The sequence below is a fragment of the Vespa crabro genome, chromosome 15, assembly GCF_910589235.1.
Source record: "Vespa crabro chromosome 15, iyVesCrab1.2, whole genome shotgun sequence".
In the NCBI taxonomy this organism is placed as follows: Eukaryota; Metazoa; Arthropoda; class Insecta; order Hymenoptera; family Vespidae; genus Vespa; species Vespa crabro.
In genome coordinates this window covers 1,807,077-1,832,076 of record NC_060969.1, presented here as the reverse complement: position 1 = coordinate 1,832,076, position 25,000 = coordinate 1,807,077, and the positions used below count along the sequence as shown (strand labels likewise).

At 27.3% G+C, this 25,000-nt stretch overlaps 2 protein-coding genes across 5 annotated transcripts in view; one reads left to right on the top strand and one right to left on the bottom strand.

Moving 5' to 3' along the window:
• LOC124429683 (14 kDa phosphohistidine phosphatase-like) overlaps positions 1-25,000 on the bottom strand; it is a 50,286-nt gene that overhangs the window by 15,804 nt on the left and 9,482 nt on the right. The window lies entirely within an intron of this gene.
• Positions 1-25,000, top strand: part of LOC124429680 (phosrestin-2-like) — a 39,768-nt gene that overhangs the window by 6,300 nt on the left and 8,468 nt on the right. For 2 of the 4 annotated variants that reach the window (XR_006943510.1, XM_046975263.1), the window contains exons 2-6: positions 2,081-2,183; positions 3,533-3,762; positions 12,150-12,197; positions 15,270-15,405; positions 16,911-17,063. Coding sequence is in view for 3 of the 4 variants with exons in the window: in XM_046975263.1 (XP_046831219.1) it covers positions 2,100-2,183; positions 3,533-3,762; positions 12,150-12,197; positions 15,270-15,405; positions 16,911-17,063 (651 nt within the window). In the remaining variant the exon portion in view is untranslated. Of the gene's footprint in view, positions 1-162; positions 364-2,080; positions 2,184-3,532; positions 3,763-12,149; positions 12,198-15,269; positions 15,406-16,910; positions 17,064-25,000 lie in introns of those variants that run through there. The other 2 variants (XM_046975264.1, XM_046975265.1) reach the window with 2 other exon arrangements.

Here is a 25,000-nt window from a genome sequence, read left to right as displayed (position 1 = left end):
CTTTTTTCATTGACTTTTTTCCTTTCTTCAAATTGTATCTCTCGATACTTTTTATTGCACTTTTTTTTTAAAAAATTTATTTAATACATTTCAACTTTTGAAAGTTCGAAAAATGTTAATACTGTAATAAGAAGGAAGATGAAAGAAGGATAAAGTTTGAAAAAAGTAAAATATATGTGTCTCCAGACACTCATGACTTTTTTCTATCTTTTTTTTCGTGCGTCACCAGACTGATTTTCACCAACAAAGTCCATATTGTTTCAAGTTTCCAAGTTCTTTTACTATACATTTTCTAAATGTATACGTCTAAGTAAAAGGATTAAAAATCGATATTCCAGAAGAAAGAATTGAATGTGGTGAGAAGTAAGAGAAAAAGAAAAAAAAGGAGAGAGAGAGAGAGAGAGAGAGAAAAGAAGTAAAAAGAAGAAATAATTCAACAACGAGGAAAGTTTTTTTTCTTTCTATCTTTCGTTTTTTCTTTCTTTTTTTATCATCGTTAGAAAGAAATTACTTCCAGACTACAGCTTGCAAACATCGATTTATCGAAAGCAAAAAATTATTAGAAATTTCAAACGGACTTTTTTTCCTTTTCTCTTTTTTCTTTTTAATTCGATTATTAAAATATCAAGATAGCGTATGAAATTTATTCGTAAAAGAATCATTTCTAGAATTAGCTTAGAGTTTTAATCAAGTATATACATATATATTTATATATAAATATTATATATAAATATGTATGTATATTTTTTATTAATTATTAAATAACGAGATAAGACTTGAAAAATAATTTCAGTTTCTTTATAAAGATAAATTCATTCATGAAATGATCATTTCACGTTAAGATAATATACATATATATATATATATATATGATATAATAAATACAATAAAATAATATATATATATATATATATATATATATATAATTTTTTTTTGTTAATATATAATTATCAAATATGACGATAAGAAATTTTAGGATCGATTTCATTTTTTATCGTAAACATTTGAAATCCATTCATAATAGGAATCATTTCGAGAGTGATTCAAATAGTCATTCAAAAAAAAAAAAAAAAATATGTAATGTTGATAGAAAAGTAAAAAAAAAGAATTTTAATGAGAGGAAAACGTAGATCATCGTTAATAATAATAATAATAATAATAAAAAAAAAAATCTCATGACGAAAAACAAAGAAATTAGAGATAACGCAAATATATTAATCTCTATCTATATCATCTCATCTTTATCTCCCTTATAATAATAATTTTACGATCGTTAAGCTTCCTCATTAATTTTTCTCATTTCTTATCATTTAATAACATTGTAAATGTCTAATAAATAAAAAACTATTGGCTCGTATAGATAAATTCGTAGTCGACGTTAAAATTGAAAAGATACATTTGGTCAAGTATCGCAGTTATTTCTTTCAAATAATAAATGACTAAAAGTTCATCGTCGAAGAACTTCATCGAAGAATCAAGAAATGTTATAAATGGCCAATCGGAATTTTCGAAAGTTCTTATCTCATGTTATATCTCATATGAATCTCTACATAATCTTATAAAATTATCTTCGAACAATTTATGAACATCTTTGAAAGTTTAGCAGTATTAATAGTAATAGTAATAGTAGTAATAGTAGTAGCAGTAGTAAAAGTAGAAGAACCTAAGTGGAATAGTAAAAGCATTGATCGAACAAGATGATGCGAAGAAAAAATTAGGGATATTATGATCGTTATAGATTTCAGTGACTCGTGAAAATTTCTCGGTAGTGATCGAAGTTGAGAATCGAAAGAAAAAAAAAAAAAAAAGAAAGAGAAAGAAAGAAATAATAAAAAGAAAAAGTAAAGAAGTTGGAGTGTTTTTTTTTCTATTTTCTTCTTTTTTTTTTCTTTTTTTTTTCTTTTTCGTCTACGAAAGAGAAATCACGAAGAGGAGAAAAGTTAAGTGCTCTCTCTCTCTCTCTCTCTCTCTCTCTCTCTCTCTCTCTCTCTGTGTGTTTGTGTGTGTGTGTGTGTCTGTGTCTCTCAGTCTATTTCTTTATCCTCCTCTCGTTCTCTAATCGAACTTCCGTGATTCAAAGTGGACCAAGAAGTGAGAAAATGGCTGAGAACGGGAACTGTCGAGTACAAATGGAAATTGGCGAAGTTCCCCATAACGTGGACGTCCAATTACATTCAACTAAGGTACGACATTATTCCAATCTATTGTATATACATGTCTGATATATATTTTTTCATAAATAATTCTATAATAGTATTGTTAGATATTTTTTTTTTTTTTGTTAAGAAAGAAAAGAAAAAAGAAGATAAAAGAAACTTATATCTTGTGAAAATGTCATGCGTATATATATATATATATATGTATATATATATATATATTTTTTTTTTTTCTCTTCTTTTCTTTTACTTCTTTTTTTTCTGTTTTAAACTTTACTCGTAACAACGAAGTCCGCTTTTAAAATAAAGTTAGAAAGAAGGATTTAGATCTCATGGACGAGCTTGTTTTTCAAGGATTTTTTATTTAACTTATTTTCTCTCTTTCCTTCTTTTTCTTTTTTTTTCTCTTTTTATTCTCTCTCTCTTTTTTTTTTTTTCTTACGCGGAGCAATTTTATTATCTTTATTTTTTTGAATTTAATGAGATAACGTACATTAATTTATTTTATAGGGATTATCTATTGGAAAATATTGAAATAAATATCTATTGAGTAGATTGTTACAAGGATTAAAATTTTTTATTAAGAGGACATAAGAAATATCTGTTTTCAATATTTCTTATTTATATTTTTTGTACAAATTTGGCGTAAGCTTATTACTTTTATCTTCTTCAATTTAATACAAAAACCTTGATCTATCATGGAAATGATCTATTATGAAAATATTTCGTAGAAAGTGAAACATAAATTGTCTCACGTTAGTGATTTCAATGTTTTTACTATTTCTATGAAAAACATTATTTATATTCAGTTATTTTCTTTTATTTTCTTTTAACGAGTTAGTCTTTATCGGAACATAACATAGGGAATATAGATGGTAAATCATCTTGTGATCTAACGATAAAAATCTATACTTTGTCTATACCTACTTTCAACATATAATTCACAAATATTTTATTTTAATTAAAATCAGTCGAATCAAATTTTAATTAAAACAAAATCTACAGTTAAAAGGAAGAGAGAGAAAGAGAGGGGGGGGGAGGGAAAGAAAGAAGAAATAATTTGGAATAAAAATTCGATATTACTTTTTTAATTGAATTTTCATGGAGAATTAAAATGTAAATAACGTTTTGAAAAATAACTATAACAATAATAATAACAATAATAATAATAATAATAATAATAATAATAATAATAATAATAATAATAATAATAATAATAATAATAATAATAATAATAATAATAATAATAATAATAACAACAATAACAACAAGAACGACAACAATAAGAACGATATACAATTCGTACATACATACATATAAATATTATTCGTACGTTCACTCTTATATCATTAATTTTCTATGGTTTTTATTGGTAGACTGAACTCAAAACGACTGAGATCAAAGAGAAACGCTGTCAAATGCAGAAGAAACGTGAAACGTCGGAGTTCCGCCAGGAGGATGAGATATTCGTTGCAACATGTGAGAAACAAGAACAAAGAATACACAGAGAGCAACAACAACAACAACAATCTCATTCGCAAAATTTTTCAATGACAACGACGATAACGACAACGACTATGACGACGGATATACAGCAGGTTGATAGGTAAGCTCGATTGTCAATCTTTTCTTTTTCTTTTATCTTTTTATCTTTTTATTTCTTTTTTCCTTTTTTCACTTTCTCTCTCCCTCTCTCTCTCTTAATTCACAGATAAAATCTAAAAGAATGGGTATCACGATGGGGAATGATTCGTATTGAAAATGTTCTTCTTCTCTCTCTCTCTCTCTCCCTCTTTCTGTCCCCTTTTCTCTCTCTCTCTCTCTCTCTCGCTTTCTTTTTCTATTTTCTCTTTTTTTTTTCTTTCTATCCCTGTCTTTTCGTCGAACAATTTACGAGCTTAGTAGTAATAGCAGTAGTAGTAGTAGTAGTAGTAGTAGTAGTAGTAGTAGTAGTAGTAATAGTAATCGTAGCCATTTTTGTCGAGTGCAATTTATCATGGAACGTTAAAGCAAACGGTATTGAAAGAGGGGAAAAAAAGGAAACGGGCTAGAGGGGGGAGAGAGAGAGAGAGAGAGAAAATGAATGAGAGAGAAGAGTGGCAATGTAATCGGAAATCGTCATAAAAAATATCACTGCTATCTCGTTACTCTTTATCGATCCTTTCTCTCTTTCTTTTTTTTCTATTTTTTCTCTTTCTTTTATTATATATATATATATATATATATATATATATATATATATATATATTCTATTCTTTTTCTTATTTAATCATCTATTTGTTCTCTCTCTCTCTCTCTCTCTCCCTCTCTCTTTCTTTGTTTCTTTCTATCTTTCTTTCCCTTTGGAAACTTCAATAACGCGTAAAATTTCTTACGAAATGAGACGAGAATAATATTTCTTCTCTCCTTGGTCAGTATCAAGATACCTACTTGTATTTTTCTTCGTTACGTAAGATCATTGGTAAAATATTACGTAGGAGTTGGGAATCTCCGTTTCGAAAATAAAGAGCTGAGGTGCCGATGAAAATAGTTAGTCCGGTATCTCTTTAATCGTTTTCATTGAAAGAAACATAAGACTAAGACGAAGAAGAACAAGAAGAAGAAAAAGAAATTTATTTAAAATGGAAGAACAATTGAGAAAATAGAAAGTTTTTAAATTTTTAATATTATTGAACGATTTAATTAAGAACGTATAAATTAATAATAAATTTGTTCTGGTTTTAATATAATCTATAATAAATTGACTGTTTAAAGCTAATCAATCAATTGATCGGTTATTTGTTTCTATGCTATTTGATATTCGCTGTTATTGATAAATGTATTTACTCATTCGAATTGTCATTTTACATAGTAATATATATATATATTAAATTAGTCAAATGTATACATATACTTTGTCATATTTTCAAATTTTCAGGCTTATACAGTTTCACAAGGAAGTCTTTTAGTTCTAGTAATTTTAAATAAAAATCAATCGCATAAATGATTTCAAAAAGGAATAATAGATCTTTTAAATTACATAATATCTTTTGTTCCTTTAGTTTAGAATTATGTATATCAAATTTAAAAAAAAAAAAAAAAAGGAATTGTTTCGCAAATTAATAAAAACTTTGAAAATCGTTGAATTTGATAAAAACTTTTTATCAAGTATATCGAGGAGAAAATTATTATGTTTTTTTTTTCCCTTTTCTCTTAATCTTTCCAATGATATATTTTAATCAAAAATTAAAAAAGAAAAAAAAAAAAAAAAGAAATTATATGTGTTAAATCCATCACATACAATATCATATAAAGGAGTATAGTGATAAGAAGATCACATAAAAGAAGATTACAAGAGAACGAATTTCTCGAGAAGAAATAGTACCTTCTTATCGTCCTTTTAAGATCAATGTAACAAGATCGAGTAAAGCCATTTTCTCGATTGGTAATATCTACGTCAAAGTTTCATAAGAAATTTCGACGAAAACCATTTGGTAAGAAGCAAAGAGAGTCGATCGAGACGACAGATGAGATTATCCAATATTCTAATCTTATACTTACATATACATACATAAATACACTTCTTGATTATCAGATATGCCAATTTCGTATTATTTATTTATCCTTTCTCTTCTTTTCGTTCTGTTTTTTATTTTCCTCCTACCAACATTGATCAGAGAGATCGCTTTCGAATGTATTTTCTAACTTATCTTGCAATATCTATCGACGTTAAGAATTCTTGGAGAAAATTCTTAAATTTTCAATTTACAAGGTAATACCGGAAAATCTGGATCTTTAGAGAAAGGGATACGAGATAACATTAATTTTCTATTTAATTAACCGTAATATTTCTCGAAGGTAACTCGAGAATTTGCAGAGAAATTGAGACAGACAAAGAGAGAGAGAGAGAGAGAGAGAGAGAGAGAGAGAGAGAAAGGGCTTATACATATGTAAGTATGCTATGTATTTAATATGTTTTCTCTCTCTCTCTCTCTCTCTCTCTCTCCCTCTATTCCTTACATTACTTTCGTTAATCATATGTACACATAAGATACTTAATTAACTCGACTAATTAAAGTGTAGTTGATTACTTGTGAGAAAACTTTACTTTGGGGAAAAATAATAAATAAAATTACTTGAATATATATATATATATATATATATATATATATATATATATATATATTAAGAAAGAATAATGAATATAACGATAATAACAATATTATACAATCGGATTAATCGATACGTTATTATATTTTTAATTAAAAACCTTTACCATTGCATATATTTAATAAACGAAGTAAAAATAACGTATAGGTGGTAACATTTTATAATATGTATATAAAAATAATACTGCACTCTTTAAATGCATTTGCGATTGCAAAATTAATGCTACTCAATAACATTTATTTATGCAACAGGAACGATATTTATTTTTTATCATGAACTCGTTCGAAGAAGGAAAAAGGAAAAAAAAAGGAAAAATAAAAGGAAAAATGATAAAATTACCACAATCTCTGTCGATTATTATTTTTTTTTCTTTTTTCTTTTTTTTTTTTAACTCAAAAATTTACTTAACAAGTTAAAAGATTTTAACGATATCTACTGGTATTAATGGATTAAAGTATATTAATAATATTGTTATGATCAAAATCAATCCATGTGTAAGAGAGAGAGAGAAAGAGAGAGAGAGAGAGAGAGAGAGAGAGAGAGAGAGAGAGAGTGTGTGTGTGTGAATAAATAAGGTTGATTAAGTCATACCACTAGTAAGTCTGGAAACTCTCAAATCTTATATACAGACATGGGATAGAAATGAGAGTCTCGCTAAAGGTCATCATTTGCCAAGAGTTAAAGGGAGAGGGGGAAAGAGAAAGAGAGGGGGGGGGGAAGCTGATTGTTCAATTTGGGTAAATCGATGTGCTCGTCTCTCTTACTGATACGTTTGATGGATGACCTTCGACCACCTTTGAACTGCTTTGTCCAAAAGACACGATATTCAACCATGTATTTTACCAAACATACATATAGGTATTGTTTATATACGTATATATATACATGTATAGACGTATGTTAAAAAATTTAACATTTCGAGAAAATTGATATACAAATTTTCTCTTTCTCTCTCTCTCTCTCTCTTTTTCTTGCTCACTCTCTCTCCCTCTAGAATAGAATAGAATATTGGATCGTTCTATTGACGTCGTGTTCACACGAACTTAAATCCTGAAGCAGCTGCCAGACCGAGAAGGTCGCTTTAATTACACAGGACTAATTAATTAACACCTGAAGAATTCTAACGACCGTACTAATAGGTGATAGGTAATTCAAAGAAATTCATATGTAAATGTTAGAAATAGCTTCGATTTTTATCACATATGTAGATTTTATGAGTGAGTTTGGAAGAAAAAAAAAAGTGCGCACGTTTGTGCTGTATACGTGAAAAAAAGAAAAAGAGAAAAAGAGAAAAAGAAAAAGAGAAAAAGAGAGAGAGAGAAATCTCATAAAAGGTCATATGTTAGAAGGTACCCTTTCAAGTCGTATAATACATTTTTATTCGATATGTGTTATAACACGATCGTGAGAAAGATTTTTTCTTTAAAAAAAAAAAAAAAAAAAAAAAAAAAAAGAAAAGAAAGAAAAAAAGAAAAAGAAAAAATGAGAACACGATAAAGAAAAAGAAAAGAAAGAAAATAAAGACGTAAAGAAAAAAGAAGTGAGAAGAAAATGGAAAGAATAAAAAAAAAAAAAAAGAAAAAAAGAACAGAACAAAAGGAAAAAATGAAGGACAGAAAGAAAGAGAACGACGAGACATTCGGTTGAAGTTAAAATCGACAGAAAACGATGGAAGAACGCACTCAAGGATAATATTTGCGAGTGAGAATCGATCATCGTGACATACCATGAGTGGGCTTGAAGCATCACGAATACAAATACTACTACTTACTATACTATTACTATTACTATTACAACTACTACTACTACTATTACTATTCCTCCTATCACTACTACAACGATAAGGAAGAACATTTGTACGTTAGCTGTCATTCGCAAGATAAACAGACGGAAATCAGCTTTCTATATCGAACCGATCTCTCTCTCTCTCTCTCTCTCTCTCTCTCTCTCTCTCTCTCTTTCTCTCTCTCTGTCCCTATCTATCTATCTATTTATCTCTCTCTCTCTTTCTCTTTCTCTTTCTCTTTCTCTTTCTCTTTCGTTGAAATGTCTTATCTAAAGGTAGATAAGAGATTTAAAACTCGTTGTTCGATGCTGACATCAATTAAGCTAGATCGTCCTTTAGTTATTATTATCAAATTACAGCTACTCTTTCTCATACGAATGAAACGTAAATTTTCAACGAATTTCATTAGTCTCGTTATGTGGATGACATTGAACGTATGATAAGAAGGTAGGAAAGAGGAAAATGAAATTTTCATCAAATGTCCCCGTTGGGTAAGATAACGTTTACATGTTAGACGACGCGCCTAAATCTTTATATTTATATATCACCATATATATATATATATACACACATATGCATGTATGTGTGTGTGCGTGTGTATCGAGGAAATAGGAAGATATAATATAAACATATATATAGGAAGATATAATACAAACATATATATATATATATATATATATATATATGTGTGTGTGTGTATATGTATATACATACGTATATATACATGCATATTTGATATTCCCCTTCGTCTTCTACTTTACATATTTATGTATTCCTACATTTACGATCGAAGTAATATATGTGTAACACAGGTGTAGGTGTATTAAGGGTGGTGAATCTTTGTCGATTTTCTTTTTCTTTCTTTCTTTCTTTCCTTTTTTTTCTTTTTTTTATTATCCCCCACCCTCTCTCTTTCTCTCTCTCTCTCTCTCTCTCTCTCTCTCTCTCTCTCTCTCTCCCTATCTATCTCTCTCTCTCTCTTTCTTTCTTTTCATATATAACAACTGGTATATTCTTTTCTTAAGAAGTTACGAGAGCGACTTCGATTTTATATCCAAGCTACGTTGTTTCTCGTCGTACCTCTTTAAACGAGTTTTTTTCCCCCGACCTAATAATGTCTTTCCTTTCTTCCTTTTTTTTTCCCTGTTTTTTTTTGTTCCTTTTTTTTTTCTTTTTTTTTTATTTCCTCCTCTTTTCTTCTTTCTATTTTCTGTCCTCTCCGACGATGTAAAAATGGAGAGATAAGAGAATGTTCAATTTAAACGTCAATCACATTATTATTCCAATGTAATCAATCGAATTAAATTCTAGAATTGTTGAATTCAATGACGAAATGTGTTTTTTGTTTAAATATGATTTACGTGAAAGGTATCCTTTTTTCCTTTTGTCTTCTTTCCTTTTTTCCATTCATATTTATTGTCACACGTAGATAATATAATAGAGATTTTTATTTAAATTGCATACGTAAATACAGATACATATATATATATATATATATATATATACAAATATTGAAACGCTTACGTTGAAAACGTTTATATTGAAAACGTTTTTAAAATTTCTTACAGGACTTATAAAATGTATTATTCAGATGCATTTGTCGTTGAGGGCATTAATAATAATATCGTGCATGAGACGTTATGTATAAAATGGTATAGAAAAAAATATACATATGTATGTACTTATACATAAACTATACCATAATATATAATAACAGTTTCATCATTCAAGAAATTTCCTACGAAGTTTTCTCATATTTTTCGTAAACCAACGCTGTCGTCATTTTATTATGACAAATCGCATTGAATAGACTTATGAATCAAAATAAATCACAAAAGTGGAGATAAAGATAGAAATAGAGGAAGAGCGAGAAAGAGGGAAAGAGAGAGAGAGATAGATTATTTCAATTATTTTTTATTTTTATTTTTTGTTTCGATATTGAAGATGTATTTCAAGTACGACATCATACCTCGATAAAAACCGTCTCGCTGATCATTGAATAATCTTTTTTTTATGTAGTCATTAATCCTCCGATTTCCAATTCTTCTTTTTTTGCCTGAACGTTTTTCCATTTATATGAAAGATATAGATTTTTATTAAAGTAATATTCTATTTAAAGTTTGATAGGATGAAAGAAAATAATCGTTTATATATATTTATATTTTATATATAATATTATAATAATCATATATATATATATATATATATATATATATATTTAATTTAAATGTAATTAATATAAAATTTATTAAAAATATTTATGATTTTCATACAGAAAATATGTGTGTGTGCATGTGGGTGTGCGTGCGTGTGTGCGTGCGTCTCTCTCTCTGTCTCTCTCTCTCTCTCTCTCTCTCTCTCTCTCTCTCTCTCTCTCTCTCTGTGTGTGTGTGTGTGTGTGTGTGTGTGTGTGTGTGTGTGTGTGTGTGTGTGTGTGTGTGTGTGTGTGTGGATATATACATGGTGGGACAATAAATTTGATTACTTGAATATCTTCGATTTTTTTAGAAACATGGAGGAACTTTGTTTATAAATATTCTACAATAGAGAGAGAGAGAGAGAGAGAGAGAGAGAACAAATGTCAAAAAATTATTATTTTAAGAGATATTTTTATTTAAATATTATTAAAAAAAAGTACGTAGAAAGATTTGACTGAAATGTAGTAAGATTAGTAATAAGTAAATTATGAGAGAGAAATTTTACGAATCTTCAATCATTCAATTTCGTACATTGATTACTATTAATAGATCTACTATTCTTTATTTTTAAATAAACAAAATAAAATCTACATGATTACAATAAAAAATTTTAATGATTTCATTATAGTTAAATATTTATTACGAGAGAAAAGACAAAAAATTCAATTAAAAGAAAATTATTAACAAAATCGATTTTATTATAACAATATTATTGCATTATTTAAATAAATAAAGAATAAATTATACTTGAAAATGACGTTTGTTTCAAGTCTCTACGATTTTTCTTTTCGAAGATATCGCCTTCGAAAGTTTTCATTCATAATTCGTATACTACAGCTGTTCGTAGTAAAAGTAGTAGTACTAGTAGTAGACCTTGTAAATTCTCGGAATTTATATAGGTCAGTGTGTAAAGGTCGAGCTAATCTGAATGAAATTATATATATATATGGGTTAGTAGGTCAATGTAAACGTCTTTTATTTAAATGGGAATATCTCCGAAACTAAAAATCATAGAGACTTGAATGAAATATCATTTTAAAGGGCAAAATTTTCTCTATCTTTGCAACATATTGTTAATAATTAATAAACAATTTGTTATAAACAATTTGTTATAAACAAATTCTTACGAACTAAATTCATCTTATTTTGCAAGGAAAGAAAATTCAGACTGCGACTGATTTATAAATTTATATAAATTAATAAATAATTGATATAAACAAATTGCTTGTTTTTTTTTTCGATATGGAAGAAACAATTTTTTTTTACATCATATTAATAGCCATGTCTATTGTGATATCACGAAGATTCGAATCAAATTTTTCTTCGACGTATTTTTAACAATTAATTAACGATTTGTTATTAAAAAAAAAAAACAAAAAATGTTATAAACAAAATCTTAATTCGAATCGAACTAAAATTCATCTTATTATGATGAATTTTAATTATAAAACGTATTTAAAAATTGTTCTTGATACTTTTGTCAATTATTTTTTATTAAAACGATAATAAATCAATTATGTTAATTATAAGATATTTATGATCGACCTATTGAAAAAAAAAAATGAAAAAACATAAAAAAAAATAATAAAAAATTCTAACGATTCATTCTAACGATCAAGCATTTCGTGTTTAATTAAATGATATTATGTGCTATTAAGATAATTGTCATGAAACATCCGAAGGAGACACGTATAACTGAATGAAACGTGAGAGATTATGTTTATTTCAGATCTATCGAAGGATATTACCGTTTGTTAGATTAAATACAATTTGGTGAAGATTTAATCAGATAAAGAATAATGATAATTAAAATCTATAAAAGAAAAGAATACATTCATTTTTTCGTTTTCTTTTTAACAGATTCGAATCGAGTTCAGATGTCTCCGGTTCGACTTTTAGCAGTCAGAGGTGAGAAAATCCTTTAAATCAATATCTTTTTATTTATTATATAAAACGAATATATTACTATCGTTGTAATAATCATTTTCCATGCATAATAATTTTATATAATTCAATCGTTTATTTCAAGAATATTACGTTCTATCGAAAAGTTTTATTCAATAATTTTTATAAATAAAAATCAATAATAATAGTATTTATCGTTTATTAAAATATTTATTTCGGTATAAATTAATTGACTATAGTATATAATTGAAAATAATAAGTTAAAAATTAAAGTATATAACTTTATCATGATATATTGTATAATAGATTTAATAAAGGATGGAGTAAAAGTTTGTAGATGATTTTTAAAAACCAATAACTCTTTGTCGAAAATTCTTTCAATTTAAAATAATTTCTTTTTTCGTTCAGATCGTTAAATTACAAACTAGTAATGTACGATTCGATTGAGCAAAAAAATTTGTCTAAAAAGTGTCGAGAAAGAGTAATCAATTTTTCAAATCAATTAAGAACTTCTGGCCTCATCTATTTTCTATTATATTTGATATTCCGATAGAAAAAAATTTCTTTTTTATATATTTATTTATTTATTATTTTTCAATCGATACGCGTCAGTTAGAGAGAGAAAAAAAAAAGAAAGAAAGAAAGAAAGAAACCAGGAAAATGGAATAACACAAATGGACTGTGAACTACGCAGGCCTGCCATCTTTTTTTTTATTCCAAGCATCATTTTATTTTATCCATTCTTTTTTAAATCGATCGAAAACGGTACGATCAAATGTAATTATAATGTAGAGCGTAAAAAGAAATAGAACGTTATAAAAGTCTAAAGGCATGTATTTTAAACTAGTAACAGAGATATATATAAAATGACCTATCGGAATATTTTCACATATGTTATATTTTCTATATCAACGATAAGCTTCGTTAATCTAAACCGAGTAATTTCTTTTTGATGCGCAGATGGTGCGAGAAAATAACAAAAAAATATCATTTATATAATTTGTCAAATACACATTCGCACACGCATAGACATACACACGCGCGCGCGCACTATATGTACGTATAATTCTTATAAAAAAATATACATTGATATTTATATCTATAGAAATTTATACAATTATATGAGTGTGTATGTGTGTGTATATGTGTAGATATATTGGATTAATAGAACATAATATTTTAATGAAATTAATATGTATTATATATTTAATTAATATATAATATATTAATTAAATTTATAAATATTATATATGTAGGCTTATATCTTATTCATATTATATAATATTTTATTTAATATAAATGTATGATTTTTTTTTAGCAATTTTTGTTTACAAAAATTATATAATAAATTCCATAATAATTTCTTTATTTCTCTCTCTCTCTCTCTCTCTCTCTCTCTCTCTCTCTCTCTCTCTCTCTCTCTCTCTCTCTTTCTCTGCCTGTCTATCTATCTCTTTTTATTTTTGAGTTGCGTAAAATTTTAAAGAAATCAACGAGATGAGAGAAAAATGAAGAAAGGAATGTAAAAAGAAAAAAAGAAAAGATATGACGAAAGTGTCAATGCTACGGTATCGTTGCTTCTAATTTAAAAGCAGTAGAGTTATATTGTCAAAGTAATTCGTTAGTCCATACCGTTAGAAAGTTCGTTAAGAGTTTAATTAAACCTCGTTGGTAAGCCACGATTTCGTAAAGGTTGTCCCTCCTTTCTCACTCTATATTTAGCTTATCTCATTTTGCATTTAAGGTAAACTGTGTCTCATTCAAAATTTATCATATGAATTATGTACAAAAAATAATCATAAAGTGAAATTAAATTGCGATTCTTCTTGAGAGAAAAAGAAAGAAAAATGAGTATGAAAAAAAGGAAAAAAAGAAAATAAAGTATAAGTGTGTGTGCGTGCGTGCGTGCGTGTGTGTGTGTGTGTGTGTGTATTCACGCGTGTGCGCGTGTATGTATATTTAATTCCTCTCATCGTTATCAGCAAGCCAACTGTGCTTTTTTGGGGAAAGTATCGATAATTACATTTTAATCTCGTGCGTTTCAAACGAAGCACAGGTAGAACGTAAAATTATATTATCTCTCTCTCTCTTTCTCTATCCATCTATCTATCTATCTATCTATCGAATCTATCTATCTATATATCTCTTTTTCTCTCTCTCTCTCTCACTGTCTTTCTTTATTTTTTACGATGATAACGTAATCAAACATCATACGTAGGTAACATATCCGTATCGTCACATTGCTCTATTCGTGATATCTTGAAAATCAAGATGATGGAACGTAATTGTAAAAACGTCCATCGAAATTTTTTATAAAAAAGAAACAAAAAAAATATATATATATATATATATCATTAGAGTTGTTTGACAATGATACATGTCGTCATATAATAATCGGATTACTATACATCAGCGTAACGATAACTTTAAAACGAAACGAAAGAATTTTCATGGAAATCGACGAACTAACAAACGAAATTTTACATGTTTTCGGTATTATTAAGTTGAAAAGAAAAATCCACGATTTTAATCCCTCCAATGATGAATAATAATAATCTGCTTGACATCGGAACATTGCTTATATCGTGAGAAGAATTAAAAAGAAATTCTCAGAAAAAAAAGAGAGATTTGTTCTCTCTCCCTCTCCCTCTCCCACTCTCTCTCTTATTCTTTCAAAATGCTTCGTTAAAAAGCTTTGACCGTTAAAATCGAAAGAAATAAAAGAAAATAGGGAAGCTCTGTGAAAATCTCACGAGGAGAACAAACGAGTCTAATTGCGATATCTTTTTTCTCTCTTTTTTCTCTTTTTCTCTCTCTCTCTCTCTCTCTCTCTCTCTCTCTCTCTCTCTTTTTTGTTTCTAAACGATCCGAAAAAGAAACGAACTCGCACGAATTTATTATGTATCATAAAGGTGGGAGGGAAGGAAAGAAAAGAAAAAGAAAAAGAAAGAAAGAAAGAAAAAGAAAAATATGTTAGATGCGTCGTAGCGCTTAAATTGAAATAATGGAACTACGATTATCATCGTTCCCTTCTTATTTTCTTTTTTTTCTTTTCTATTTTATTTTCATCCTTAGGGTTTACAAGAAGTCCTCGCCAAACAGCAAATTAACTCTCTACCTAGCCAGTAGAGATCTTATCGTTAACGATGCGAAAATAGACAAGTTGCAAGGTGTTCTATTGGTCGACCCAGAATATCTTCAACAAAAAAGGGTAAGTAATAATTTGAATTTTTATGTAAAAAAATTTATCTTTAAATATATATATATATATATATATAACTTTTTCTCTTGATTAAGAAATGACAAAGAAATGATACAGAAAAAAATTTGTTATTTCTGTATAATTTTTTACGTATGTATTCGCATTGAATAATGTATTATCTAAAGAAATTTTAATTAATTTACTGTTTCTTTTTTTATTTACTTATTTTTCTTTTTCTTTTTTTTTTTTTTTTTTTTTTTTTTTATTTCTCTTTTAATACTACAAAACAATTAGACTTATTAACAGGAAAAGAAAAAAAGTAAAAAATCGAAAAGATATAAAATACGTCCAATACTATAATTTTGAAAGAAAATATTAAGTAAATTATTCTGTATATTTATCTGTATATTCATATATACATACATACATATATATATATATATATATATATATATATATATATATTATATATATATATATATTATATATGAACACATCTCCTTTTGTAATGCGTTTGAAGAAATAATGAAATTGAAACGAATCATCTCTCTTTAAAGCGAGAAAACATGAAAGACATTCGTATAGCAATTTTCGTAATAGTTTCCTTTCTCTAATAGAACATTAGTCTACTAAAGTTAATTAAACTTTTCGTTTGAATCTTGTCAATTCTTTATTCGATTATTCAAAAAAATTCAGGAAATAGAAATATCTGTGTGTGTGTGTGTAAATAAGAGAGAGGGAGAAAGAGATAAAATCTATGTGTGTGCCTGTTTCATTCATGATAAATTGAAGTCATCTGTGTCAGGCGTGAGAACGTTCAGAGTTAGGTTTGCAAATGGGAAAATTTGAATTCTACGTTGGATTAAAAGGCGACCTATACTACTGGCAACACTTCTCGATCATTAATTATTCTCATGAAACGAACCATTTTCACTCCTTTTGTCAAATACCACTGTATGAAACCTAGATTAAACTTTTATGATACTAAGTCACTTTAAAGTCACGAACATAGATATATATATATATATATATATATGTCTTACTTCATTTTTTTTAGAACAAAAAATTAATTACTTTCATCTGAAAAAGTTAAGCTAATTTGAAACTTATGCAATATAACTGTAATATATACTTATACATATATATATAGATATTTTTTTTTCTTTTATTACAAAAAAAAAATTGGATTATAAATATAATTATGAAAATATAATTATAATATTATTTTATGAATCTGAAAGTTAATCTTTCTTAAATACTAAAATTATATTTATTATGATACAAAAAAGGAATAGTACTTAGATTGTACAATATTTCTTTATTATAATTATATAATTATAAAATTTTTATAATAATTATGAAATACTTATTAAGTATAAATTATATACTTGCAATTAATATATATGATATAAAAATTATATAATGGAAAACTTATATAAACTATAAACTTTACTAGAGTATATAAAACATACAAACACATTTGGTTGTAATACAGTTAAAAATTATTTTTTCAGGTTTACGGTCAAATAACATTGACTTTTCGTTATGGCAGAGAGGATGAGGAAGTAATGGGCCTAAAATTTTGTAACGAGGCGATAATGTGTGTCTCCCAACTATATCCACCATATTCGGGACCAGATCATCACGATATTGTAACACCTTTACAGGTAATTCTAATCAATTTATTTAATTGAATAATAATATTATCAATAATTTCACATTTTAATATAACTAACTATAGATATATTAATGGCATATTTATTTTAATTATATATATATATATATATATATATATATATATATATATATATATATATATTATAATTAAATCCATTGAAATTAATTTTTTCTTCAATAAAATCAAACAAGTACGTGTACGTTCATAAAGAATCAATGTTATTTTTATAATTTATATATTTTCTAATATACTAATTTATTCTACTGTAATAATATCCAATCTATTGGAAAAACCTTCAAAAAAAAAATTAATATCGATTAATTCAGTATCGTAAGAAAGAACAAAAGAAAAAAATCGAAAGGAAAAAAATTGAAGGAACATCGTGGTCTCAGATAGAAAGCTAATTTTTCATTATCGATGATTAAATCGCTTTTGTAAATGTGGAATGAGGAATCAGTTTTACGAATAATATAAATCTTCGTGGATTTTCTTACGATTGGAAAACGGATGAAAACCTATTATCCAGGGCACATAGTTGCTATAAATTGTTCTTTGTCGTATCAGTACTATCAAGCGAATCACGTTTTCCTTGTTGCGAATGATAGCTATAGATCTAATCGACGCTTAGGAAAAATGTAAAATCGATCAGAATTTCAAACAAGACACTTATTTTCCTTATATACATACTACATACGTATACATGTATAGTATGTATGTAATATATATGTAATATTTCGTTGAATATACATCATTGTAAAAAAAAGAAATTATTATTTTTAGAAATTTTACTTTTTTCAAGAAAAAATTTCAGATAACAAAAGAAAGTTGTCGAGTCTTAAATAAATTTGATCAAAAGTAAAATATTTTTTTTTTTTTTTTTTTTTTTTTTTGTTACTAATCTTCGAAATCATATAATGATAATTTTCATCATATAACGCACATAAATATTTTGTTAACGATATCGTGAATAATAATGTATCGATGATAAAAAAAAAAAAAAAAAAAAGAAAGAAAGAAGAAAAGAGAATAATTAAAAATTCTTATTAATTAAAATCATAAAAATTCTCAATGTTACCGTATATGAAATACATACATATACAAAAAAATTTCATTATTCATATCATAAATAATAATGTACGTATATTTTATAAATGACTCGGCATATAAAATACTATCAAGTCATCGTAAATTCATACACGCGTTTCATACGCATACGTAAACATATATACATATACATACATACATATATATATATATATATATATATATATATGAGTTTAGAAACAACATATTTAAAACGAAGGAGGTCAAGCAAGAAACAACGATTGTCGGGTTCGGAATGACGTAGCTCGATTCGACCCCGTACAGAATTTGACCCTGGCCCATATTACTCTTCAGTATCCCCTATAGAAACCCATTCTCCTCTCTTCCTCTCTTTACCTGTAATAACTAGTAACATGGTAGAACACCTCACATACACCTGAATCCTTGAACTCACGAAGGTAAGGCAAGGCCAATAGAAAACTCTGCAGATTTTCTCTCTCTCTCTCTCTCTCTCTCTCTCTCTCTCTCTCTCTTTCCCTCTCTTTCTCCCTTTTCTGAGTCAAAAAAAAGATGAGCAAGAGGAGACACGTGTTTTTTAGCGACATAAACCAAAGAAGACCTTGGCTCGGTGATCGTTTCAGTTACCATATCGAAGAGGAAACGTTTCGAAAAATTTTTCAACCATAACTAAGAATTTAACCATCCAATGCATCTGATCATATCTTCCTTTTCCATTAAATAAAAAGTCTATAATATTATACGATCCTAGCTAGTTAACTTTTATACTTGCATAAAAGAGAGAGAGAGAGAGAGAGAGAGAGAGAGAGAGAGTGAAAGAGAAAAAAGAGAGAGAGAGAGAGAGAGAGAAAGAAAAATGTTTTTTCTATTTTTTGATCGAGAAAAGAACATAGAGAATTTTATCAAGGACGTAACTTTCAAATAGGTTATGATAAATTCTTATATTCACTAACTTTCTTCTTTATATTCGTATTCTTTTCCATGTTTTAAAAGCTTTTTACTATCTTAGACGACATACGAGATTGTATCTTAGATAAGAAGAATTATATGGGTTATTTCTATATAAATATTTGATATAATGTTTATCATGAGTTTCTTTTTTTTTTTCTTTTTTTTTTTAAATATTAGACGAGAGAATATTGTATACTTTATGGGAGGGAAAAAAAAACAAATTCAATTTTATTTGGAAGTAATTATGTCGATGAATTTTTCAACAAAATTTTAACGTCGCGTATCTATATATATATATATATATATATTTTTGATATACGCAATTTTTGGTCTATTTTGCAACGAAGAAAAAAAAACGTTTCGAAAATAACACGCAAAAGAAAATTTGCAAATTGATTCATGAAAGTTTTGCAAATTGCTTTCCGGTTTTTTTTTTTTTTTTTTTTTTTTTTTTCATCGAGGAACAAAAATCATTATATATGTACGTAATTTTAGTTTTCAAAGATCACGCGAATAGATCCTTTTTATAGGATACATTGAATTTCTATAGAACTATCACGACTCGAAAAAAGAGGAGAAATGAATCGATTGAAAATTTGAAGAAGAACCGAGAGAACGCATAAAGTCTCTCGATCGTTGTGCATAGAAATAATATTAGAAACTTGAAAGTTTCTCAAGGTAGATACTACTTTCTCATAGGTATTCTCCTTGGACTGATAAAATCATCCACGTTTAACCGCATGCAAATGAAATATGTAAAGTTCTTTACTATATCGTAGTGAATAGTACATATGTACATAGTTATTCTCAAAGAGACAAGAAAGACGAGTGGAATTTTTCTATACCATTTCTTTCTTTCTCTTTCTCTTTCTCTCATTTGTCTCTTTCACTCATTTTTCTCTTTCTCTCTATTTCTTTCTCTCTCTCTCTCTCTCTCTCTCTCTCTCTCTCTCTCTTTTTCTCTCTTTCTTACGGGTTTAAACGTGAAAGAAAAGATTAAAACGTATTAGCAATAATACGAATAACGATTTTTAAGAAAAAACGACTACATAGAAGTAGATCTTCGACTATTCTTTTTTTTTTTTTTTTTACTTTCCTTCGAGGCGAGAAGTTGATCTGCCTTCGAAAAAAAAAAAAACTTTTCTTTTTCCTGCCTCCCCCTCCTCCCAATCCACCCATCCACCCTTTCTTTTAGATGATCCTTCTTATTATATCTTATCGTCGTCAGTCTCGTAACCTTTATATCATAAATTATTAAGAAATACAAGACAATTTTTTTTCCTAAAAATATTTAACATTTGAATATTTTTAATCGATAACTTATTGTATTCTATCTATGAATAATATTGAATTGATCATTGAATAATAACTTTTTTTAATTGATAATTCACACTACGTTCCTTTCTTTCTTATTTATTCTCCTATCCAATACTATGTTATTAAAAATACTAATATTATTTATTTAAATATAAAACATTATCTCTCTCTCTCTCTCTCTCTATATATATATATATATATATGTGTGTGTGTATGAATAAATCGATAGACTTGGATACAAAAGTATATTTCGTGTCGTTGCAAAAATGCATAAAAACTGTTGACATTTTATGCACGTACATACATAAGTAATTCATACATATATAGAAAAAAATAATCTCTGACAGTTACAGGTTCAATTATTGCCCAACTCGATATATATCTCTATAATATAATCAATTTCTTTCAAAAATAAGAGCAAAAGAAAAGAAAGAGAATAAAAAAAAAAAGAAAAAAGAAAAAGAAAATAAGAAATTCTTTTTCACCATATAAAACACAGTTTCCATCGACAAGTTTTCCTCTTTTATACAATCCCATTTTGTCCTGAGAAAAACCTATTTCATTTTGAGGATGATACTACATAATACAATGATGGGATCTCGTGAGAGAAACGTAGAGGGTGGGGGGGAGAGAAGAAAAAGATAGAAAGAGAGAAAGAGAGAGAGAGACCGTTTAAAGTGTCTTATCAAATATAAAATCTCAATAAGATCTTCAAAAGCGTCAGGAGAAACGATTTAGAAAATAAAGTTTTGCGAATCTCGGAAGGAAAAGGAAGAGAGAAGAAGGAGAGAGGAAGGCAAAGAAAAGAGAGAGAGAGAAGGACAAACAGACAAAAAGAGACTAGATTTTCAAATTAGTCTACTTTCTCTTTCAAAAAGGGTTCAAGAGTATTGCGGAAATAAAATAGAGAAGTTGTCAGAGAGCAATCACTGCTGAACTCTCACTCTCACACTCTCTCTGTCCCTATTTCTATCCCCTTCTCTCTCTCTCTCTCTCTCTCTCTCTCTCTCTCTCTCTCTCTCTATCTATCTATCTATCTATCTATCTATCTATCTATCTATATCTCTTTTTCTCTCTTTCTCTCTTTCGCTGACAGCAATATGATTTAAAATTAACTTCACTCAAATCACTTCCCGTTTCCTGCATTTTCGAATCCCACGAGTTTCCACTCTCCTATCTAGGAAATAATCCATAAACTACTCTCGCATTGATTGGTTTATATCATAAATCGAAAAGTCACAAAAAAGAAAGAATTAAAAAAGAAAAAGAAAATGAAAAATAGGGGAAAAAAGGAGCGAGGAGAAAGAAAAAAAAAAAAAAAAATGCCACGCGACTCTTCGAAGTCTTCAATTATAAATCATTTATTCAAAACATAATTACATCTGAACTTGTTAGATTAATGATATCGAAGGTCTCCTTTTCTTCTGTTTAACAATTAAATCTCATTTGAGCTCGTACGTTCACGTACCCTTCTCAATTCTCTTCGAAGATGATGAATAATGAAGGTACGAATGAGAGGGTAAATGAAATATATAGATAGAGAGAGAGAGAGAGAGAGAGAGAGGAAGGGATGGGAATAAATAAATATATTAGTATGTAGCTATAAAAGGGAAAGATTCGAGAAAAAAAAAAAAATAAAGATAAAAATAAAAAGTAAAGGAAAGTGAAAAAGAGGAAACATTGATATAAGAAAAATACACGTTTATTATACAACGTTTAATTATTCTAATTTATATATATACATATATATGTCAAGAAAAAACGAGAAAAGAATAATATTTTTCAGTATATTCAGTATAATATTCAGAAAGAGAGAGAGAGAGAGAGAGAGAGAGAAAATAATAATAATAAAAATAATAATAAAAAATCCTTCATTTTATTCTTCATTTTATACAGAAGATATCTCATCAACGTCTCCCATATATTCCCGTCACAATTTTGTTGACGATCGCTAGGGGTTGGATACGTTTTAGTACTATTTGTTATGTTCATCGAATGGTAGAAAACATATTCGTGCAACATAGACGGAGCAGGAAAAAGAGAGTATTTACAAAAGGATAAAAAAGAAAAAAGAAAAAAAAAAGAAAAGGAGGGCGATCATTAATGAGATCGATACAATCGTGAAAATCGTCAAAGGAAAGGGGACACGTCAAAGGAATTCACGCAAAAAGAAAAAAAAAAAAAAAAAAGTAAAAAGAAAAAGAGAAAATTCTTTCCTTACTGGACAAACTCTACGAGGAGAACGTCATATCTTCACTCGAAAAAATAAGAAAAAAAAATAAAAAATAAAAACATAAGTTCGTTTATTTTACAATAAATTTATCGATTTATTCGATAATTATATATACTCGATCATCGATTATCATTTATTATCTTCGAAAGAGAAACATTTCATTTGCGTTTCGTTTGAGATAACAACAACAATTTATAATAATATGCCGTATAAATCATGAGACGTGAATTACGCTTTCGTGAACTATGACTCCTTTGAATATATGCTATCGTCAAGTTCGTCTGTGTGAAGTCAACACAATTATGGCAATCGATCATTTCTGATTTTGATTTTTTATTCGCGTGACATTATCAAAAATGGAACAGGAAGGATGTCATTACTATTCAGTTTATATTAAAATTGAAAATGTTAATTATACTCTTCGATTGTTTTCGACCGTCGTAAATTAAACATTCCATTCGGGGAAAAGTTCGCGCTTTTCGTTAATATTATGTGTGAAAAAAAAAAAAAAAACGAAAACTATAGTTAACACGAAGTTCTGATTCGCGTCACATTGTTCACACGGTATAATGTATTTCATCTGCAGATGGAAATGCTGATATTTGGTTATATTAATTTTGACGTAGCCAAAATCTGTCAAAATACTGGGAAACAATTTGCGGCGTTTAATAGTATAACACGAAGAAACGAAAGAAAATTCGATCGTTATTCCAATCGAGAAAATCAATTTGTCGCAATTACTGAATGAGATATTATATTATTATAGTATAATATATGTATATGTGGTATCAAAGATCGATAATGTTTTTACAAGAAAAAAGAAAAAAAGAAAAAAAAAGAAAAAGAAAAGAAAAAAAGTCAAACTTAATTTATCTCAATTATTTTTAATGAATATTAATACAAAATTCTAATAACGAATTTAATTATGTATACTCAAAAAAAAAAAAGAAAAAAAAAAAAAGTTAAAGTTAATGCGATACCAGCCGTTGCAATTATTTAACAAACAAAATAAAAAAAGATTTGATATAATCAAAGTATAAAAATCAATAATATCAATTCGATAATAATCAGCGCACACAAATTTTTAATATTTTAGATAACATTCGATAGATCTTTTAAAAAGTGCAATTCATTGTTGGTTCGTTTTATATCATTTTTCAAAAAATTCATTGGCAGTGCATTTGCATGCCTGCGAACTTTGCCGATCTTTGGTATATACATAATTATTATAAGAAAATAAAGAAATTAAAAAAAAAAAAGAAAAAAAAGAAGATAAAAAAAAAGAAAAAGAAGAAGATAAAAGATGGAACGAACGAACGAATATTCACAGTTCCAATAATTACGATTTCTGTTACGAAGGATGCAATCACGATTAAAAAAACTCGTTATGATATAGCACTCTTGGCATGCTTCATCAATCATTTTTGACCTTAACCCTCTTCCTCTTCTCCTTTTCTCATTAATTTCTCTTATATCCCTTAAGATCTTTCAATATAGAGTTTTCCTTTGGTAATGAAATAATGTGATGCGTTGCATTACGTTACGGTACATTACGTTACGTTACGTTATGTTACGTAGCGATGCGATGCGATGCAATGTTTTTTGATAGGAATGAAATTTTATACGGTTTGTATTTCAAACTAAAAGTGAATAAAAAGTAGTATCAAATACAAAAATCAATAAATCGTGTGTTGAAGTATTTAGTTGTTACAATAAAATAGATAGCAAAATGATAGAAAATTTTTAAAAGAAAGAAAGGAAAAAAATGAAAGAAAGATAGGAAAAAAGGAAGAAAAAAAGAATATCCGATAATAGTCCGACGATAATCCTTATCTATGATTTTTTAAAGAATAATGGATTGTAGATGTACAAACAGACAAATGATAATGTTTCATAGAATATTAGTAAAGGTTTAATATCTATTTGATATCGGATTATGATTGTTAATTATATAATATGGTTCAAGATATATGTATATATATGTGTAAAGAGCGCATTGATATTAAATTTGCGTTTGATTTACATCCTTGATATAATATTCTTTAATAAGGATAATTAACATATGCTATAGATATTTCATTAAATAGGAAAATAAAAAAGAAAAAAATTAAAATTAAAAAAAAAAATGAAATTTAAAAAATATGAATCAACGTGAACGAATAAAAATCTTCGAAATTCTCAGAGAAAATTTTTCACGACCCATACATTTATTTTTATTTATTTATTTATTCTTTTTTTTTAATTATTTATTATTGACGCATACGTCTTATTTATATTAACAAGTTATTTAATATAATATAATTTAATAAAAGAAAAAGAATATATGTAAATGTGATAAAGATAAAGATTAAAATAATAGTTTA